This window comes from Agrilus planipennis, unplaced genomic scaffold (genome assembly GCF_000699045.2).
Source record: "Agrilus planipennis isolate EAB-ADULT unplaced genomic scaffold, Apla_2.0 scaffold83, whole genome shotgun sequence".
NCBI lineage: Eukaryota > Metazoa > Arthropoda > Insecta > Coleoptera > Buprestidae > Agrilus > Agrilus planipennis.
In genome coordinates this window covers 502,207-522,762 of record NW_020438895.1, presented here as the reverse complement: position 1 = coordinate 522,762, position 20,556 = coordinate 502,207, and the positions used below count along the sequence as shown (strand labels likewise).

At 31.3% G+C, this 20,556-nt stretch overlaps 4 protein-coding genes and 1 long non-coding RNA gene across 11 annotated transcripts in view; 2 read left to right on the top strand and 3 right to left on the bottom strand.

Moving 5' to 3' along the window:
• Positions 1-4,262, bottom strand: part of LOC108734295 (DNA polymerase zeta catalytic subunit) — an 18,869-nt gene extending 14,607 nt beyond the window's left edge. The window contains exons 1-3 of one of the 3 annotated variants that reach the window (XM_025973134.1): positions 3,852-4,257; positions 3,607-3,793; positions 957-3,445 (exon numbers count right to left, since the gene is read on the bottom strand). In XM_025973134.1, coding sequence (XP_025828919.1) covers positions 957-3,445; positions 3,607-3,793; positions 3,852-3,990 — 2,815 coding nt within the window. In that variant the 5' untranslated portion in view covers positions 3,991-4,257. Of the gene's footprint in view, positions 1-956; positions 3,446-3,596; positions 3,794-3,851 lie in introns of those variants that run through there. The other 2 variants (XM_018465778.2, XM_018465777.2) reach the window with 2 other exon arrangements.
• A 218-nt stretch (positions 4,263-4,480) lies between these two features.
• On the top strand, positions 4,481-6,585 carry LOC108734303 (cell division cycle protein 20 homolog). The gene is made up of 2 exons (XM_018465794.2): positions 4,481-5,404; positions 5,475-6,585. The coding sequence occupies exons 1-2, from the start codon at positions 4,675-4,677 to the stop codon at positions 6,338-6,340; spliced, it is 1,596 nt and encodes a 531-aa protein (XP_018321296.1). The 5' UTR covers positions 4,481-4,674; the 3' UTR covers positions 6,341-6,585.
• A 325-nt stretch (positions 6,586-6,910) lies between these two features.
• On the bottom strand, positions 6,911-11,835 carry LOC108734278 (lipid storage droplets surface-binding protein 1). Of its 3 annotated transcripts, none has more exons than XM_025973139.1 (8): positions 11,727-11,835; positions 9,406-9,518; positions 9,133-9,318; positions 8,785-8,989; positions 8,474-8,658; positions 8,156-8,413; positions 7,228-7,326; positions 6,911-7,158 (listed from the first exon to the last, which is right to left on the bottom strand). In XM_025973139.1, coding segments are annotated over exons 1-8 (1,215 nt in total). In that variant the 5' UTR covers positions 11,728-11,835; the 3' UTR covers positions 6,911-6,990. The 3 variants fall into 3 exon arrangements, with proteins under 3 accessions (XP_025828924.1, XP_018321261.1, XP_025828925.1); XM_018465759.2 differs by having other exon boundaries at positions 8,474-8,652; XM_025973140.1 differs by lacking the exons at positions 6,911-7,158; positions 7,228-7,326 and adding an exon at positions 7,333-7,487.
• A 1,325-nt stretch (positions 11,836-13,160) lies between these two features.
• LOC112904034 lies at positions 13,161-14,215 on the bottom strand. The gene is made up of 3 exons (XR_003230856.1): positions 14,061-14,215; positions 13,310-13,721; positions 13,161-13,218 (listed from the first exon to the last, which is right to left on the bottom strand). It is a non-coding gene; the product is annotated as an uncharacterized LOC112904034 (long non-coding RNA).
• Positions 14,216-14,341: 126 nt separating this feature from the next.
• LOC108734296 (protocadherin Fat 4) overlaps positions 14,342-20,556 on the top strand; it is a 21,044-nt gene continuing 14,829 nt past the window's right edge. For 2 of the 3 annotated variants that reach the window (XM_025973135.1, XM_018465779.1), the window contains exons 1-9: positions 15,584-15,688; positions 17,242-17,329; positions 17,388-17,516; positions 17,790-18,064; positions 18,784-18,873; positions 18,934-19,080; positions 19,137-19,256; positions 19,651-19,732; positions 19,840-20,111. In XM_025973135.1, coding sequence (XP_025828920.1) covers positions 15,599-15,688; positions 17,242-17,329; positions 17,388-17,516; positions 17,790-18,064; positions 18,784-18,873; positions 18,934-19,080; positions 19,137-19,256; positions 19,651-19,732; positions 19,840-20,111 — 1,293 coding nt within the window. In that variant the 5' untranslated portion in view covers positions 15,584-15,598. Of the gene's footprint in view, positions 14,447-15,583; positions 15,689-17,241; positions 17,330-17,387; positions 17,517-17,789; positions 18,065-18,783; positions 18,874-18,933; positions 19,081-19,136; positions 19,257-19,650; positions 19,733-19,839; positions 20,112-20,556 lie in introns of those variants that run through there. The other variant, XM_018465780.1, reaches the window with a different exon arrangement.

Sequence of the window (20,556 nt, the reverse complement as noted above, 5' to 3'; positions counted from 1 at the left end):
ATGAATGAGACGAAAATGCATCTTTAAAAACAATAATTAAAAAATGTATAATTAACGCTTTATTACTATTTCGCTATTTTTTTTGATAAATATCCCTCCTTTTTGGTGGAAAAGAATTTGTTCGAGAATTGAACACAAATAGGTATTAACAGGATAAACTGCAGTAATACACAGGGTGATCAAAAAATATCTGGCGCAGTTGTAATTATCTAATTAACATTTTGTAAATATGGATAAAAAAAAGTAAATTTCAACCTCTGTTATTGACTTTTAAGGCTTAAGAAAAACAAAAAGAGAAAAAATTGATTGGAAAAGTGACGATTCGAATTTTTTAGCTTGAATGTAGTCTCACATTTATAAAATTAAATTAAAACCTTCATACTAATTATTTATTATACAAAAATACAGTGGAAATTGCACTTACTTGATGATTTAAAGAATTGCAGAAGATTGCTGTTGTATTCCACCGATTTTACCGGCTCTACAATAACCACTGAGTAACTATAGCTAAAGTTAAGCTAACTTTCCAAGCGCCTCAGCAATGCCCTTGACCTCGCTCGTTGATACAGACATGAACCTTAGACTGATAAGTGCAAATTGTTTGTCTATATCATGAGCAATATTTAGTACAAAATTTTTATCGACATTTAAAAATATTTGACTAGACTAATTGATAATTTAAAGTAATCCTTTAGAAAATTACTTCTATTAATTAATTAATACTGTAAACACCACACTTTTTTGATTATGTGTTATTCGACTTTTTTAAAAAAGAAAATTAAAATCTGACTGACTCGACTTTTTGTACGACCACGCCTTAAAAATTAAACTACTTATTTGCATATTTAGCATATGTATAATTACCTTTATAACTAATTCGTTAGAATTGCAGTTCTTTTTCGTAGTACATCTTCTTTCGAGATTCTTCTTAACTTTCTTTTTAACGTTATACACACCATGTTTACAACGTTTAAAATTTGGTAATTTAATATACTTTCCATGAGGACTGTTTTTAATTTGACTGATGGACTTATAAAATCGTTTCTCTATTCTCGATTGCAAATAATCAAGAAACTGCTGAGTTTCTGGTAGGTCCAGTCGACTAATTATGTATTGGTAATTAGAAAATAACACGCTTAAAGGAACTTTTTTCGACTTATGATTCCTTTCTTTGGCACTTTTGGTTTCAGCAGAGATTCCTTCCTCGGGGTGAGAAACCGCTTCTTTAGTAGACGTTTTATTAGTATCTAAAACGTTAGTAATTGAAGTTTCAGTATTAACTTCGGCTTCCACACTAACGGGACTATCTTTAAAAATAAATTCGGGTAATGAAGTTGACTCATTTAAATTCGTTTCTGAACTAGCTTTTTCTGAAATTTCGTTTTTGTTACTGTTTACCGAATTGTCCGTCAATAAGTTACTAAAACCGTTGTGGTATTCGATATTTTCATTTGAATCCAACGGAAATGGATATCTGTACACATTACCAAAATCGTCATACATGTCTACTGGATTTTCTATGCTTTTTAAATTATTATCTGTTTCAAAAACAGTATCTCTAATCTTATCTACCCCTTTATGATTTAAATTTTCTTCTCCATTACTATTATTTTCCTTAGAGGAAATTTTCGATGTTCCTTCAAGAATGGCATCTATTTCTTTTATCAAATCAATATACTCGTTATTTATATTTTTACTGGTAGAGTTGTCATTATTATCTAGTTCTAAAATATCATTTAGGTCTGGCATGTCTAAGGTGGTAGGATTTTGAGATGGCGATTTATCGACTATTGGAACTTTTAAAAGAGCACTGTTTCCATATTCAGGAGGAACACATACTTTTACTGTCATAATGTTTTCTGTTTCTGGAAAACTTTCGTTGTAATTAGACCAAATAGTATTGGGGTATGTTTGATCGTTAGTGATTGTACTTTTACTAGTGTCTTCTTCATTGGTGGTTAATTTTGAAACAATCTTCTTGATCTGTTTTGTGTATTTCCTCTTTTTCATAGGTGCTTTTACTATTTCATTCTTGCAGTCACAGTGTAATAAAGAATTATTATTAGCATACATTCCAATATAGTTTATCTGACTCTTCTTTGGCGATCTTATAGATTTTTTTGAAGGTTTATATATATTTAAAAGAAAATTTAACTTATTAGATAAATCCGTATGATCATTTTCATTATTTTCTAACGTGTGAGTATACAAGATGTCTTTTTCCTCGTTTTCATTACTATTCTGGAGTGTTAAGTCAGATGGAAAATTCACAGAAGATTCAACATTTTCTGTACTACCTTCAACGTGTAATTTAACTGGTTTAGAAAGAAAATGTTTGAGAGTCTCTTCTTGAAGAGTTTGTGAATTTTTATTTTCAATCTGTTTCTTTGCAAGTTTTCTTTTAACTTTTCGAACAGTTTTAATACTTTGGTTTATCTTCTTTTTCTTATTGTTTGAAACCTCACCTGCTCCGTCTAACTGAGGAATGCTTTCGATATTTTCATTACCATCGTCCTTTCTATCAATTTCCCAAGATGATAATTGGAAGTCGTCTAATACATTCTGTAAAGACAAACTTAAATCAAATTCGACGTCTTCTTCTATCGATTGAATTTTCTGAGATAAGACACTGTCCTCTTCATCGCTTTCTTCGTCTTTATTTAAATTTTTCAACACTTGTAAAAACTTTTGAGCATCAGGGTCTAAAAATATGCTATCGTTTGGGTTTTCAGCATCATTGCAGGTTTCTTCTAACTTATTTTGCACGGTGTTGGTGCACGAGAGAGTTAGTGAAGCAGATATGTGACATAGGGTAGTAGAGGCATTTAATAGGTCTTTGTTTTTAGGTTTTTCGGCAGGATAAACAGAATTATTACTTTCAGAGCTACTATTGGAATCTATATCCGCTGAAAATGACTTAATTTTCTGAACGAGTATTTTAAGATAGTTAAAATGTGATTCTGTTTGTTTTACATTTTTACGATTTTGAGTTAGACAATTACTCATTTGTGAACTTTGCTGTTTGTTTCTACGTCTCTGTTTTTCGTCATTCCACAGTGACATTATGCCTGGATTTGAAGCCAAGTTACCATTTACTATTTCAAGTCTATTTTCTATATAGATCGAAAGGGTGTCTATTTCTAACTGACATGTACTTATTTTTAAAACTGAAGAAGGCAAAAAACTCTCTGAATCTACATCATTAATCTGGCAAATTGAACCTTGTCGATAAAATACTTTTGAAACATAAACAAAACTCATGCCATGTAAATTGTAGTCTATCATGAATTGTAAAACAAAAGGCAAATGAGCCTCATGAGGTTGAAATATTTTACTCATTACACTACCATTCTGCAAAAGCATAGAAGCCCTTTTTACTAGTAGAGGATTATAAAAGAAAATTTTTAGAAACTGATGTTCTCTTGCATGATATCCATACATAGGTCTGTAATTAAGATGTTTATAAATAGGTAGTAGAAGAACACATTGATAAATGAGTTTCAGTCATTCATTACTGTAGATTTAGAACATGACAATGAATATATAAATTTGTACATACTATGGTACTGATCAAATCAAGATCTTAAATTACTCACTGCTACTAACCTTCCAGAGACTAAAACTATTTTATAAATATGTTGAGCATTAGAGCTTGCTTGTCCAAAACTTATATTAATTGCTTTATCAAGGCCAGATGCCATTTGATACATGATTACATCTTCCTTGTCAGAATCATCATATGGAACATAAATATATGGAAAAGCTCCATGAATATGAAGGCACGTCTTATCACCTTAACAAATCATTCTCTTAATCTTAATAACAACTTATTCATTCAAAGCAAAACTTACCTGTATTTGTAGAACCAAATATTCGTATCACCGGTACTTGTTTCACAGAAGAACCCCGAAATTCGGAATACGTAACATCAAGATTAGAAATAGGGGGACTCATGTAAAAATCTGCATTTACAATTCTAACAATAGCCATAATTAACACTTAAAAATTAAACTTAAGATTTAAATTTATTGAATGTATTAATATTCTGAGGTTATGACCATTAAATGTCACATTGAAAATAATATAATATCACAATTATATTATATTTTATTTTGTATTATACAATATTCCAATAAGATTTTTTTCTATTCGTAAACTAATTAGAACTTAATAATGGAAAAGCTAGACGTCTTTCAGCAAACATTTTCAAAAGTTTTACACACCACTCACATTAAACATCATTATCATCATCTTTATAAAAGCCATAGATAATGGATAAAAACATAGATAATGATAAAAGCTTTGCACCCCATTGCCAGATGCCCATTTGTTTAATCAAACTATTGTTTACTATGTATATACAGGTATAGTTTAAAATAATGTATAGCTAACATTATAATTAAAATTATTGTTAACAATGGTTTTTTTAGTAAGTGTTTTTCAAGTTTTATAAAGCAGTGGTTTACATATTACATTTGATGTTTTTATATTTCGGATAATGCTTACAAAGTTTTGGCAACATTGTTTCTACCGTTTCAAATCAAAATTGAATTTTAACGGTTTCTACGTAGTTTCATGTTTCAGATAATTGTATATAATTCTTTAAAGCCTGGTGCATGTGCTGTATAAAAAATCGTTATTTATAATTACTAATTTGTATAGTGATAACTGACGATGTCTCAGTTTAAATATTTAAACGAAATGAACGCTCTCCTAAACATTGATGGACCTTTAACAAATGTGCCCATGCCAAGGTGGCAGAAAAAAAAAGCACAAGAGAATAATTTAAGCGTAATATCAAATGGACCATTAAATTCTTCAAAATCAGTGTTATCTTCGTCAACAAATACAACTATTTCTACAAACAAAACAACCCCAAATAAATTGACTGGAAGTGATATAGTAAGAACAAAAAAGACTCCTTCAAAGACTCCTGCTAAGGGGAAATCACCAAGTCGATCAAAAACCCCTACTCCGAATAAAGGAGCTAAAACGCCAGGTGGAGGAGACAGATTCATTCCCACAAGAAGTGCCATAAACTTTGATCTAGGACATTTTAAAATTAATCAAGATGACAGCTCTGCTGACAGTCCCTCAAAAGATTTACAGAAAGTAATGTGTGAAAACTTGCACGGAACAGACATAAGTAAGCAAAGAATATTGTCTTATCAAGTAAAGGCTCCTGCACCACCAGAAGGTTTCCAAAACCCAATGAGAGTAGTGTACACCCAAACAAAAACTCCAGCATCTGCAAAAAGCAACAACAGATACATTCCTCAAGCTCCAGACCGAATTTTGGATGCTCCAGACATTATTGACGATTACTATTTGAATCTCGTGGACTGGAACGCCAATAATGTACTTGCAGTAGCTCTGGAGTCTCAGATATATTTATGGGATGCAGGTAACTTATAATTTAAATTTCTTAATTCTCAGTATAAAACTAATACATATTATTTTAATGGGAATTACAGGATCAGGAAAAATAGAACAACTACTTCAACTAGAAGGTAATGACTATGTTTGTTCAGTCTCTTGGATCCAAGAAGGCAATCACCTGGCAGTGGGGACAACTAAGGGAACCATCGAATTATGGGATTGCAACCAAATGAGGCGCATGCGCACGATGGATGGACATTCTGCCAGGGTTGGGTCCTTGGCATGGAATTCCTATATATTAACCAGCGGCTGCAGAAGCGGTCAGATAATTCATCACGATGTCAGACAAAGAGAACATAATGTTTTGACCGTTTCCGGCCACACCCAGGAAGTGTGTGGACTTAGATGGTCCACTGATGGGAAGTACCTAGCCAGTGGGGGCAACGACAATGTTCTAAACATTTGGCAAGCAGTTAACGGTGGTAATCATTCACAGCCCACACCAGTTTATACTCTTACGTCTCACCAAGCAGCAGTAAAGGCTCTCGCATGGTGTCCCTGGCAACCCAACATTTTAGCCAGTGGAGGGGGCACAGCTGACAGACATATAAGATTCTGGAACTGTAGCAATGGATCTTGCGTTAACGCGATTGACACTAAGTCCCAAGTATGTGCGTTATTATGGTCTCCAACTTATAAAGAATTGGTTTCTGGTCATGGATTTGCTAATAATCAGATCATTATATGGAAATATCCCGGAATGAAAAAGATGACGGAACTTACAGGACATACGGCCAGAGTTTTGCATCTTGCAATGTCCCCTGATGGGACCACGGTCCTTTCAGCTGGCGCTGATGAGACTTTGAGACTATGGAAATGTTTCGTGAAGAATTCAACTAAAAAGGAGACCACTGGCCCAGTTAAGGCGAAGGCTAGTGCTCTTAAACAAAGTATTCGATAAAATAAGCGCCCTTTTTTTGCTGTTGACTGATATACCTACTTATTAAATTTAAGACTTTACACATTATTTATATTGTGTATAATACCTGTTTTATGAGGGTGTATGTGCACCAGACAATTATTTTTATAATAATAAAATATGAAGGCAAATATTTCTCTTTAATATTATGGGCGTTAAAACGTACAAAAAAATAATTTTTATAACGATATAAAATTATCGAATAAGAAAAAATAAAAAAAAAAAAAGCTTTTACATGTTTCTAGGATATGACACTTGTTGAACATATTACTCTTGATAAAGAATTAACAAATCGAAACATACTAATTACATTGTTATATTTATAATTTATATTTAACATGTAAACATTTAAAAGCGCCTTTTCTTAGTTTTTCTAATTTATTTGGATTAATGCATAAAAATTTACTTAAATTATCAATTATTTATNATGTAAAATATAATATTTAATGAGTATTAGACAATTTACCTTAAGCTACTATAGTAAAAATAATTTACAAACGAGTTTCGAATGGTACATAAAAAAATTTAGAAAACGCTTTTAAGTTTTTACAAATTCTTAAAAATATTTACATATAAGAAATTAAAATAAAAGAAACCACTGTAAACTAATAACGTATAAAATATATAATCGTCTAATCAATACCGTTGACCACAGCAGATGCTCTTAGTTGCTGAGATTTTGGTGTTGGTGGTTTGAGAGTATCAAAATTGCTAGTGTTTGGTTGATTTTGGTGTTTGGTTTCTTGAAGGTATCGTTTATTGGAGGACTCTAAATTGGATAACAGCTTTGCCCATTGTTCCTAAAAGTTAGTAAAGTATTATACGAAGTCCTGTACGATTATTTAGAACAAGAATCTTTAAATCCTTACCAAGATGTTGACGAAGTAAGAGAACACAATAGCTGCTTGTTTGATCCCTAATTGGGCAGATTCTAATACGAATTCGTTCACATTTTCCAAATGAAATATCTAAGAAGAAATCAAACACAAGACAAGCCTTATTAGTTATCACTAATTCGCAGGGAGACATGCAATTCCATCAAATATGTTTGTGCGTGCAAAGCAGGAAATACATTGCTAATTACGGTACTGTTTAGCATGCAAACGACGGATGGGAAAAGAGGACGAAACTGAAAATAAACAAAAATTTCATTGCCGTTAAAAAGCAGCGCATTGTCCCACAATGTAGGACTGTCTGTTGGAAGAGTTTTTGGGTGAGGGGATGGAGATGAGAAATCGAGTCGGGGAAGGGTGAAAGTGGGATGAAGGGTTAGGTCGGGATATGACTAGATCAGATTAGCTTAGGTTGTTTTCATTATTTGATTTCTTCACTTCCACCCCACCTTTTTTAAATAGTTTTTGACATGCTAATCATGACATGTTACATGCACGAACAACGAAACTGTTACAGGACGTAGAGACAAAGATCTCTCCAGTAATCTTACGGACCCTAACTGATAACTGGCTGCAGAATTATCTACATCGTCTCTTGTAATACGTTGTTGTTATGATTTTCCATAATAAAAATCTCTTTTTCGTTGTAAATAGAATATTTATTAATAATATAAAATGGTCCTTTGTATGAGTAGGTACAAAAGGTTATCATACTGTTAGTGCACATACTTTACACATGCTTAATAATTGGATATGTTTGTTTAAGAATCATAATTAATATATTCATTAAAAAATTATGAGTAACTAGTTAGATAAAAAAAAAAATAATAAAAGGAAGAAGCGTTTAGTTTTTGTTAAATGTTAAGTAAAAATATCTGTTATATTAGACAACGTTGACTGTCACCTTAACTAATGAGCCAGCAGCTTCTCCGTTTTTGGCGAATATCTTTTGGGCTGTTGTAGAGACAAGAAGGGGCAACTTGTTGAGTTCTTCAAAGGTGAAATTGACAAGATGTACCGCTCGTCTGGCTGTTTCCCTCGTGACCATTACAATAAGTTGTTCCAAGTTTTCTGGAGGCGCCTGATTTTCAGGTTCATCCTGACTCAAAGATGCCCAAAGTTCCTTCCCTTTTTCAAGGGCCAACGCTGGATCGGTTGCGATCTACATTGACATAGATACATAGTAATATTTATGGTCACCCCGTATAAATGATATTCCTACCAATTCAGTAACGTAGAGTAATACGTGAATAGCTTCTGTGCTTTGCTCTTTAATTGCCTCAGCTTCTGCTAAAGCTCGGCGAGTTAATCGACGTTGTAATTTACGAGAAAATCTGTCGACGTGATGTAATGTTTTTATAGCTTTTACTGCCTCAACATCATCTGCTGATATTTTAGAATCTGTAACTTATTTTCATAATTAAATAATGTAATTTTATTGAAGTATGTAGGTACTTAGGTGAGGTTTAGTTTGAAAAAAATCGTCACAGAATTCAATGAGAAACAATTAATGCTATTGAAGTATTTAATTACCATCGCTTCCATCTCCTGGTAAATATCTTTCCACATATTTGTCCGCAACATCTAAGGCTCCATCCAAAGTTTCAGCAGCAAATTCAGTATATTTACTGACTAAAACTGTATTACCAATTTGCTTCATCGAATCGGCCCTTTTGAGAACAGGCTGGGCAAACGTTTTTCCCATATTGGTAACATATTGTTTAGCATTGACATACATCTGATAAGAAGTTATATTATCAACAAGTTTGTTTTTAAAATTTATGCTGTTTTTTAGTATTTTATCGAACTTCTAAATAATCATTCAGCAATTAAAAATAAGAAACAAGATTCATTTGGTTTTGTGAAATATCTATTACTTACCACTTCTGGTGGAAGCTTAACAGAGGGATACCTTTCTTCAACGATATCTAAACTTTTACACAGAACCGTGTCTACAGTTTGAAGAGGTCCTTCAAATAAGACTGCTGCTGGTAAGGCAGAATCGACAACATTGAAAATTGTTGTTTCAGCTTGGTCAATAGCCCAATGAACAACACTGTTGGACGTCTAGTAGTAATAAATATTTAAAAAAAAATCATAAAAAGTATTTTCAATTGGTTTAGTTTCGATTTATAAACAATTGATGTGATTTACCTTTATTTTGCTGTAAACTTTTCCTGCATAATACCATCCTGTTTCTACAATAGGTAGACGTGTAATTCGATCTACAGATTGTAGTTTAGAGAGTTGATAATGTGTGGTAGGCACTAAAAGAAGTGAAAATATCTTTGAAGTATTTTTTTCTCGTGATAATAATTCTATTACTTCTACTCATATTCGATACTTATAATGGACATCGAGTTATGTAAATACCTATTTACAGTTTTGATTAGCTACTTGTCATTATATTGTCACGTCTTGAAATAAATAGATCAATTAAATTTGTCATTTTCATTTTTAAATTTCAGTCGATTTCATTAGTCAGAAAAAATGTCTAATCGTGGAGATTGTTGTCCGCCCCAATGTTGTCCGCCCCCTGTTAGTGTTCCTTTATTTTTTGGCTTTAGTCCTCAGAAAGGACCTTACCCCTATATACCGCCCAGCCCATGCCCTACTAGTTCCCCAATTAAAGAAAATATGAGTCGGCCTATATTAGAACTTAGTCCCGAAGAAAAAGAGTCACTACGGTACGATAATTTTTACAATGGATATAACATGGATTATTATGACCATATAGGGGTGAAATTTTATTAATTATTATCGTATATTTGGGTATAAATACCGATATATTAAATTTGTTATTTGAGTACGTATCATTTTAATAATTAGAAATAATAAACTACTGTTATCTTTATTTTTTGATGGAATCTTTATGAATGAAACATTTCTATTTATGATAATTTAGAAAAGTTCTTAAATACGAAATATTTGGATTTGCCATTACATATGTACATGATAACGCAAGAAACTTTTGAACCTGAACGATTATGATAATAATTCTATTATTACGAAATAAATAAAAATACAAACTTTCAAATTTTATCTGATGGCAAATTTGGTCTTAAAATACAATTAAAAACTTACCCTAATTGAATGATTTTATTGATTAAATATTTTTTTTTTTCATTTAATGATACCTACTTATTGAAAAGTACATTGAACTTTATCCCGTTCCGGATCTGTAGAAAATTTTTACAGATTCTAATTGAACTTTGTAACGTTACCATTTTTTATTGATCTTATGACTAATTAACAAATTCGCTTGAAAGTTTACAAACTGAGTGATAACGGCAATTAAAATTCCTGAAATTAAAGCTGGGTCAATAAATAAATTAAGGATATAGATATAAATTTTAATAAGGAACAAGTACGATAATAATCATGAAAATGAATTCTTGTTACAAAAAAATTTTTTTTTCTGCCTGCAAAATGTAGTTTTATTAAAATGTATCAAAAAAAAAATATATCCCTCTCTTAATTATTTAGCCTCTATATTCTCTCAGGGACACCCTTACATATCTTATCCCTTGCATAAACATGATTTTGTAAAATGAATGTTGAAAACCACGATTAAATTCCTACCTCAAAATATTTACATGAAAAGTTACATTGATTTATCAATTATAAAAGGGTAGATATTAAAGATATGTGTACGAACAATTGAAATCATATCGTATATCATAATAGAAGTAGCTCCAAAGTACATTTTATCAATGTGCATGTTGTTAGATTGTACACTAGTCATTTCAAAATATATTTTGCATTATGTATTAACATATGCAATGGTAGAGATATATGTATTACTTTCAGTAGCATACAAGTAAAATAGAAAATTTTATTTTCGGATTGTAAAACACAAACGTGATACGGTCAATAAATTTTGCAAAAGAACATTTTATATTTTATACACGTAAGCATTAATTTTTTTTTGCTAACGCAAAAAACACCGTTTTATGTACTAAAATGCATTATCTTACGAAAGAAACTTTTATAATTAATTAATTTTATCTGCTTGCCCTTGAAGTTGAATATTTTCGCATGACAAGTAAGCATGAATGAGACGAAAATGCATCTTTAAAAACAATAATTAAAAAATGTATAATTAACGCTTTATTACTATTTCGCTATTTTTTTTGATAAATATCCCTCCTTTTTGGTGGAAAAGAATTTGTTCGAGAATTGAACACAAATAGGTATTAACAGGATAAACTGCAGTAATACACAGGGTGATCAAAAAATATCTGGCGCAGTTGTAATTATCTAATTAACATTTTGTAAATATGGATAAAAAAAAGTAAATTTCAACCTCTGTTATTGACTTTTAAGGCTTAAGAAAAACAAAAAGAGAAAAAATTGATTGGAAAAGTGACGATTCGAATTTTTTAGCTTGAATGTAGTCTCACATTTATAAAATTAAATTAAAACCTTCATACTAATTATTTATTATACAAAAATACAGTGGAAATTGCACTTACTTGATGATTTAAAGAATTGCAGAAGATTGCTGTTGTATTCCACCGATTTTACCGGCTCTACAATAACCACTGAGTAACTATAGCTAAAGTTAAGCTAACTTTCCAAGCGCCTCAGCAATGCCCTTGACCTCGCTCGTTGATACAGACATGAACCTTAGACTGATAAGTGCAAATTGTTTGTCTATATCATGAGCAATATTTAGTACAAAATTTTTATCGACATTTAAAAATATTTGACTAGACTAATTGATAGCAGATTTCAAATAAGGGAAAAGAATAGACACTTTAAGGAACGTCGGTACGTTTGAATGTCCTCAATAACTAATAGCGAAACAGATAACAAACAAAAATGATTCTGTGACATATTGTAATTTCCAGATTATTTGTTAACGTTAATCAGAAACACGTACCTACGGATGCGCCTGGGTATTATAAATATCTACCATACATTAAAATTTCTAATATTAACAAAACGTCCATGGCGTTAATTAATAAAATGATCAATATTTTTTGTCCTTTTTTAGTTTTTCATAACATTTTCATCTATTTTTTTTCTTTTGTCTTCATTTTTAACTTTTAAGTCATTTCAGTTGATGAGTTGTAATATCTCCTGCATTTAAAAAAATAACTCAATATCTTCGGAAATAAAAATTGGTCCTGTTAAATTAAATTCCACACGATAAGAAATTCGTTTTTTTAAGTGAGTTAACTTGCTTTTTCTAAAGATTCCAAGTCCCAACATTTTATAATAAATACCGTAATAAAGTGAAAAACATTCTTTTGCATCGATAGTGCTTAATATCTTGAAAACATAACTATTTTCTTATATTTACCGAATAAATTTAAATAGACTGTTTTATTAAAATCGAGAATCTAATCTAGAGCGCACTCATTTAATTTCGCGCGAAGGAACCAAGATAATTTGAATTTATAATTATTAAATACTGAACTCGTATGCTCGTGATTGGTCGTTCTATACATAGGCAACCCACTGTATTGCAAGGTATTCTCATCGACAGTGATGCAGGAGCAGTTTTAAATCCTTTATTAACGACTCTCTTTTCTAAAAGGGGGTTTTTAGAGATGTCTCATAACAACTTCGGTATATTTTGGTACTATCTCTTTTCAGTAATGTTTCACAATAACTTTGGTATGTTTTGGTATTTTCAGCTCGTTTATCAATCGAGAAATTAATTTATTAAGAAATAATTTTTGAATTAGGGGTCGAATGTCCACGCCGGCTATTTCTAACTATTAAATTCTTTTCACTGATGCTTTACAACAACTTTGATATATCTTGGTACTTTAAACTCATTTAATAAATACGATGCCGATGTTTTTAAATTAGGGGTTGAATGTGCACGCCGGCAATTAAGCTTCTTTAATAAGGAAGAAATTAATTTTAAAATAAAAGAAAAGGCAAAAAACGAATCCTATCTTTTCAATGTACCTACTGTCGATGACTTGCAAAGAACAATTGTAGAATAACAAACTGAAACAAAAAGAATATTTTTTATAGTCTAAAAGAAATAAAAAAAATATGAGTATGAAAATTCATTTAATTTTTATCCACTGTAAATTACCTCAAGTTAATGAGGAATTTCTTTTTCACATTAATATTTAAAATATTGTCTATAACTGCTACTGAGTTTTTTAAAAGTGTTTCGCACAATATTAAAAGCAATACATTTCAGAAGCGTATAAATGTAAAACTATCACTTTTTCGACAGGGAAGTAGTTAGCTTTTTATTTCCACCTAGCCCCATTATTTTCAGAAGATATTGATGCAACGTAATTGTTTAGGAATTTTAGTCTAATTGATATATTTTCAAACGTGATTCATTTGTTGTTGCATTATTTCCGATAATAATACATTAGGCGTCATCAATTGTAATAGATTAATTTGATTTTATCGGCCACTAGCTTTTCACCGCGGCTTCGTTAGCAGAAATTAATATTGCTTCTCCATAAAACCTTTTAACTCCCAATTCACCCCTACAAAGTTTTAATTTTATGTAATGTCACCATCTTAGATTTCAAATGCAAACGTAGCAGCAACATTTCATACTTAAGGGTTGATTTTTAGAAACTGCCAAAGCACGTATTTGCTTAATTACAACAATGAGTATTAAGAACAACCAGCAAATCCGACTACAAATAAAATATACCCCATGGAAACGTTACAACCTCTTTTCATTTGATTAGTTATATCAAAGAACATAAATACCAAGTTTCAAGTAAATTCAATCACAAATAAAAAAGAAACCAGAAAGAGAGGAACTCCGAAAACTAAGACTTTAATTTCTATTTTATTTACCTACTAGGGTAACGTACCGCAAAATTGTTTATAATAATGATATAGTAATGAAAGACTTTCGTTTGGAAATCAAAGCTTTCAAACTAGCAATTTTCTTTATTTGCGATCATGCACTGTTTTCTTCTTTCATTTTCATTTGACCGTAGCTCGAACTCTTTGATTTAATATCTAAGCGAACAGATAATAGAAAAAAGATAATGAAGTACTTAAAATCTATCAAAACATGATTAGATAAAGTGAGTTACGAACTTAACGGTTAATTCCAGTGAATATTAGTATCTAACGTATGTGAAAACGCTAGAAGCGAAATTTTTCGTGAATCATTTGTGCCTTGGTGTCAACAGTTTTAAACGTGTATTTTTTGTTTGTTTTTGGGATATACATATATGATAAAATAAACTGAGTAAGTCCTTTAAAGAAGGGGTAATTATCTATTAAAAAAAACACCCCCCATGGGGTTTGGGGAGTGTGTCAAAGGGTGATCTACTCAGCAGGAAAAAATATTTTAACCGTGGATCATCTCTTATTCCAAAAATATACAATCGTAGGACAGTCGCCTAGTAAACCAATGGCTAGTGTTCTATTTATTGTATTGTTTTGGTCATGAAAATTCTGTACGGTTTTTAAGATTTAATACAAAACGGTTGCATTTCGCAAATTTTTGTATTAAAAAAGCGTCTGTTTGTTATCCTTAAATTTAATTATCGTAATATTTACTTTACATTTGAATTCTTATTTTTGGAATATGCAGTTCTTTACAAATTCATTCAATGGGGAGGAAAGGGTCGAACCCTTCTATTTTCTATATATGTACCGATTTATTCCTTCCTTCGGGACTGGTGGCTTTGCATTAGGAATATTTCATCACAATTTCAAGCTACTCAGTTTTTCTTAAAAATATCAAAAAATACGTCCCGAGAGACAAGTATAGAAAAATTAGGAACAAACCAATTATTTCTTTAAGACATCCGAAAAGTAAAATACCATTAACCAAATCTTGGTAAAATATCATATTTCCTGAGTTTTTTGCTTCAGTTTAGGGTATACGACAGTGCCCTGGTGAATTAATGTAAGGTTTTTTGTTTTTTGATGGAGTCGAAAAAATTAAGCTTTCATTAGATGGGCCAACTGAACGCAAAGGGTCTCGTGCATGAGAGACTGATAAACAGATATTTGTAAATTTTTGCATAAAACACTTAAATGTATATATGTATAACTTTGAGATTTTATCAATAAAATGTACGTTTTATTCTATTTTTGCCTACACCATCACATATGTTTTTATAATGTTGAAATCTGAATATCTAAATGATTTATCGGAATAATCAGTTCACGGCCTTCAGCTTATTTTGACGATAAAATATACCCACAAACAATACCTTAATTACATTATACAGAAAGACCACAATTTCTGCTTATATCATCGTATCATAAAGTCTAAACAACCACCAAATATGTATTTCGAAAAATTCCTCCACTGTTTTTAGATAAATGGGGTTGTAATTTATTATAAAGTCTAATCTTAAAAGAAAATTCAAATAAAGCAACTGAGTAGATGATAGACGAACGGCAAAACATCCAACTGAATAAGGCAAAACCACCTCGAACGAAAGTTACAAAAGAAAATTTAACATTAATAACGTATGTAAGTAATGTAAGTTATAAAATTTGTTCCATTTATGGGCCCCGTTGAAAAAGTTATCTAGGGCCCCTAATGTAATGATACGAATTACAACGAATTATTATTCCAATGCATCAAGCAAATATTCATAATCTTATTAAAACAGACTTATTATTGATATGATAAATCTGAAAATAGATAATTCCCAGGAAGACTGATTACATACTTAAATTCTTTTTGTTTTCTAATAAATCATCTTCGATAATGGAATATAAATATCCCCCAGAAGGGGAAATCTAATTATAGAACCCAGCCTCATTTCACTTATGGTTAAAATAGATCGAATCCAAAATAATTTTACTTCCAAAAAAGCATATAGCTTATCGTAAATATCTGTAGCCCATTATAACTTTCTACTTATTCCCTTGAAGTGTCCGTAACATGCATGATTAAAACCGCAATCTTTCTTCATTCAGTTTAACAGAATTCCTTAATAATATTTACAAATGGCAATATTTTTAAAAATTAAAAAAAGACTGAAGTGAATGCTTTTCGTAATCGTGGAAGTCAAGAAGCTTATCAATCAAATATGGTTTTGTGATTGCTACTTTTAACAACTTGTGTGCAGATATTATATCAGCTTCTTGAATTACCACGTCTAATATGAAACGAACTTATCTGACATAATCAATCTTTAAAAATATTGCAGTTTGTTAAATAGTATTATCAGGAAATACTCTTTAACAACCAAAGAAACAATAAAAAAAATATTTTGCTCTATTTTGGTTTATATGTTTATAGATTTTACCCGCAGTGTCCTAAATACATGTTAATGATCACTAATAACCACATAAAAACAATTATTCTATCCGTCGGGAACAGTATTTTTTTTTCTGGATAAAAGGTACCCTATGTTCTTTTCTATACGTCTGACAATGTGTCTACAAAATTTCATGATGATCGGTTGTGTAGTTAAGGCGTGAAAAACCGACAAACAAACATTGTCATTTATATTATTAGTTAGAACGATCGCGTATACATGGGTACAGGTCTGACGCTGGAAGCTGGCGGAAATTTTAAAATGGCGTGGATGCGCGGTGGCAAAAGTAGGCAGTTTTAGGTATAAAGATTGCAGCCCTCTTTCTTCAGTATTCCTATCAGGGGCGTAGATTAAATATTTAAAAATAGAGATCAGTGAGCAAGTAATAGACGGACAAACAGAAGAATTAATTGTTGATGTTGGTGACAGTGATAGAGATTCCCATGATAAGAGTGAATGTGAAAACTAACTACAAAACAAAAGCAATAGGTTACTTTTTTCTTTTTTATAAGTCATGTTTTTACATTATTTTCTGGTACGCTACTACCCTGTCTGTATTAATACTATCATTTACGCCTACTGAAAGCTTCTTCGTGTATCGATTCCAAGTGACTTACCCAAATAGGTCATAAATGGGCAAGTACCTGCTCGACCGCTCGCCAACTTCCTTCGTCAGACCTGTACATCTATTAGTTTTCTATAAAATAATTTCATCTTTGGTCAATTAAATTTAATTTACAAATACGTATATTTCTAGATGGTTTTCAAGAAAATAAAAATGAAGAAAAAAATAATTCTGCTAAGTCTAACTACCCTTCTAATAAATTGTACCTCAATTCACGGGGGTGAGTATACAAAATCTTCTGTTTGTAACAATAATTTCATTACATATTTACTATTTAGCAACTTGGGAATTTGTTCCAAACGATATGGACGATCGAGTTTCGTTGAACAATGAAGGCGAGGTCCCGATAATTTATATGGATGAAGAAATTAAAGAATATATAACAATCGCTTATATGACATATACAGGTTAAAATCTACATATAATATTTATATGCACCCTTAAATATATAAAAAATATTTGTCCAGAATTCGTTCCTGTACTCAACGTTTTCTGAAACCGTTGAAACTAAAATTCAGAATAAATAGATTTACAGAAAAACTGTATAAAAAAATAAGTATTCTAGACTGCTTTTGATAAATTCATTATTTTCTAAATCAGTATTCCAGAAACTAGATACGCTACCGTCTGTGAGCCAGTGGAATTTACTTAATATTGTTTATTTTTAATTGTAATTGAAGGACCTGAACCACCCACAGCAAGTTTTCAATCACCACCTAGGGGCAACACCACTCTGGGATTGGTTTTCGTGCAAAATTCTACGTATAACAATTACTGGGCTTTAGTGGTTACAGAAAAACAAGATTATGAATCGTCCATGTGGGACACTAATCCAAGATACTTATTTACGGTTGCTGCTGACGATTATTCTTTATCGCCAGTTTTAATTATTAATAATATCGACGATAATCCACCAGTTCTGGAAACGGCAACTGACACGACATGTTCAATTCCTGTAAGTGTAATTTCATGTTAAATTTAGACAATGACGTACTGGCTCAAGAAATAGTAAGGGAAACGTAGAGGACCTCGAAGACCTTCTGAACAAGAGACAAATCCTAAAATAAAAAATACAAAACATTGCACACCCGAAAATACGTAATTGATTCTGAGGAAAAGTCTACATAGGACAAACCAGTAATACGGTTACTCAACGAATTAAAGAACACCAAAGCAAAGTCAAATTAAAACACTTTACTCAAACAGACTATTCTAAAAACTTTACATATCTACTTGGAAAAAAATGCTAAGCAGAAGCAACAGAAATGATCAAACATCCAAATAATCTAAACCAAGCTAAACAGGTACAAAACCGACTTAATTCAGCAACTGTTCCAGCGAATAACGTTTGATACACACACATACATATTCCACACAAAACTGGGAAGAGATTAGCAAACATTGGGCTGAAATAAAATCCACAATACGGAAAGTCAAAAATTCAATAATGTAAAATAAAAAATTAAGTCGATTATAAAATACTATTCGAATATACCATAAGGTTCTCTACATTTTCACTTTGGTGTGATGCTAGATTATAAAATAATATTCGAATATACCATGAGGTTCTCTACATCTTCACTTTGGTGTGACGCTATTTCTTGGGACGGGTCGTATATTAAAAAAAAATAATAATAAATCTGGACGAAAATAATCAATTTACACATATTCCAGGAAAATTATATCGGACCCTCCAACTGTACGTTTACCATATCAGATTTAGACGGATGGATTAATTACATGACGTATGAAATAGTTGGAACGGTTTGTTTATTCCAAAAAAAAAAATAATGTATATATTTCGTTTAATTTCTCTTGTTACAGTTCAATGAAGAAAACTTGTTTGCGTTTAGATTAGAAGATGAGAGCTCGATTACCAATACTACATACAAAGCAACGTTAATTCTCCACACAATTGACGAATTAGATTTCGAAACTAGATCAATTTATTTTTTCGATCTAATTGCTAGGGTATAACACTAATGTAATTCGTATCAGGCATCTTTTTTTTATTATTATTTTTACAGGATTCAGGGAACAATACAGGTAGATTAAAAATTTACGTAGAGGTCGAAGACATGCCCGATATGCCACCTGTTTGGACATCAGTCTTCGCTTCACTACAATTTGATGAGAAAACTGAACAAGTATGAATTTTTGAGCTTTCACAGACACTGTTATTTACTTCATATTTAGCCTCGGAGATTTAAGGCACTAACTCAAACTCTTCAACAACTCGAGTATACTTTTAGTCAACATTTTTAGAAAAAATTTAATTTTTTTTTTGTTAAACATTTTCAAAAAATTGATTAATTCTAGAGAAATTGGACTTTTCACAATGCTGATTAAAATAATCTGCAAAAAACAAACATTTATTTATTTTGGAATTTAAGTACTTAACAAACATTTGCTAATCTACAAATTAATCTTAATTCATTTACGTATGTACCATAAAAATTCGAATTTTGCAATAAAAATATTTTACACGTAATACAATTGCATGGAATGTCTATTTTTCTAACTTTCCATTTTATATTTTAGACATATTCTGTAAATGCCATTGATGGAGACATTGGCTTGAACTGGGAAATAAATTACTGGTTAACTACTTCAAATTCCGAATGTATGCAATATTTTTTAATATTTCTTTGTATAGTTACATGAAACAATACGTTTACTACCTTGATCATTAACTTTCCAAACGGTCTCCATGTTTTTCTTTGATTACAGGGGAAGGATTTTTTGAAATCGAAAACAAAACTGGCGTTATAACTATCAATCCCATTGACAGAGATGCTTTAGACAATTCCATATACTATTTCACCATCTTCGCTTATGAAGTCCCAGATCCAACTTGGATGATCAATCAGTCAGTTACAGTCATAGTTAATGATGTTAACGATAATATACCTGTTATCACAATGAGCCCATTATCAGTATCAATTGAGGAAAACAAAACTCTGTCGCTCCCAATTAATATCACCATTAATGATATTGACACGGTACGAAAATAACTTGTACTAAAGTTCAATTTTCATGTTCTACTACAGTCGCTGTTCATAAACGAAGTAACATTGTCCATTCGATTTTTTATTAGGTACCGAACATTGGCGACTTTTTCTGGTTTTTCATCTTTAATTTTTTATGATAGCTTTAGTTCTATTTTTACCGTCTTTACATACCAAGTGTTTGATTAATTTTTACTTATTTGTACTTGATTGCAAGTTATTAATTTCATTTTGATCCTTTCTCCCATCATCATCATAAGGTCATCAGTCCTAAGACTGGTTGGACACATACCTCCACTCTTTCCTATCCTGAGCTAAACTTCGCATTTCCCTAAAACTAGAACAGCCCACATCCTTAACTATTTGCGAAGAGTAATCTAATCTAGGTCTACCTCTACCCCTCCTAACTCCTGTTTCTGCCTCTAATATGTCTCTGACT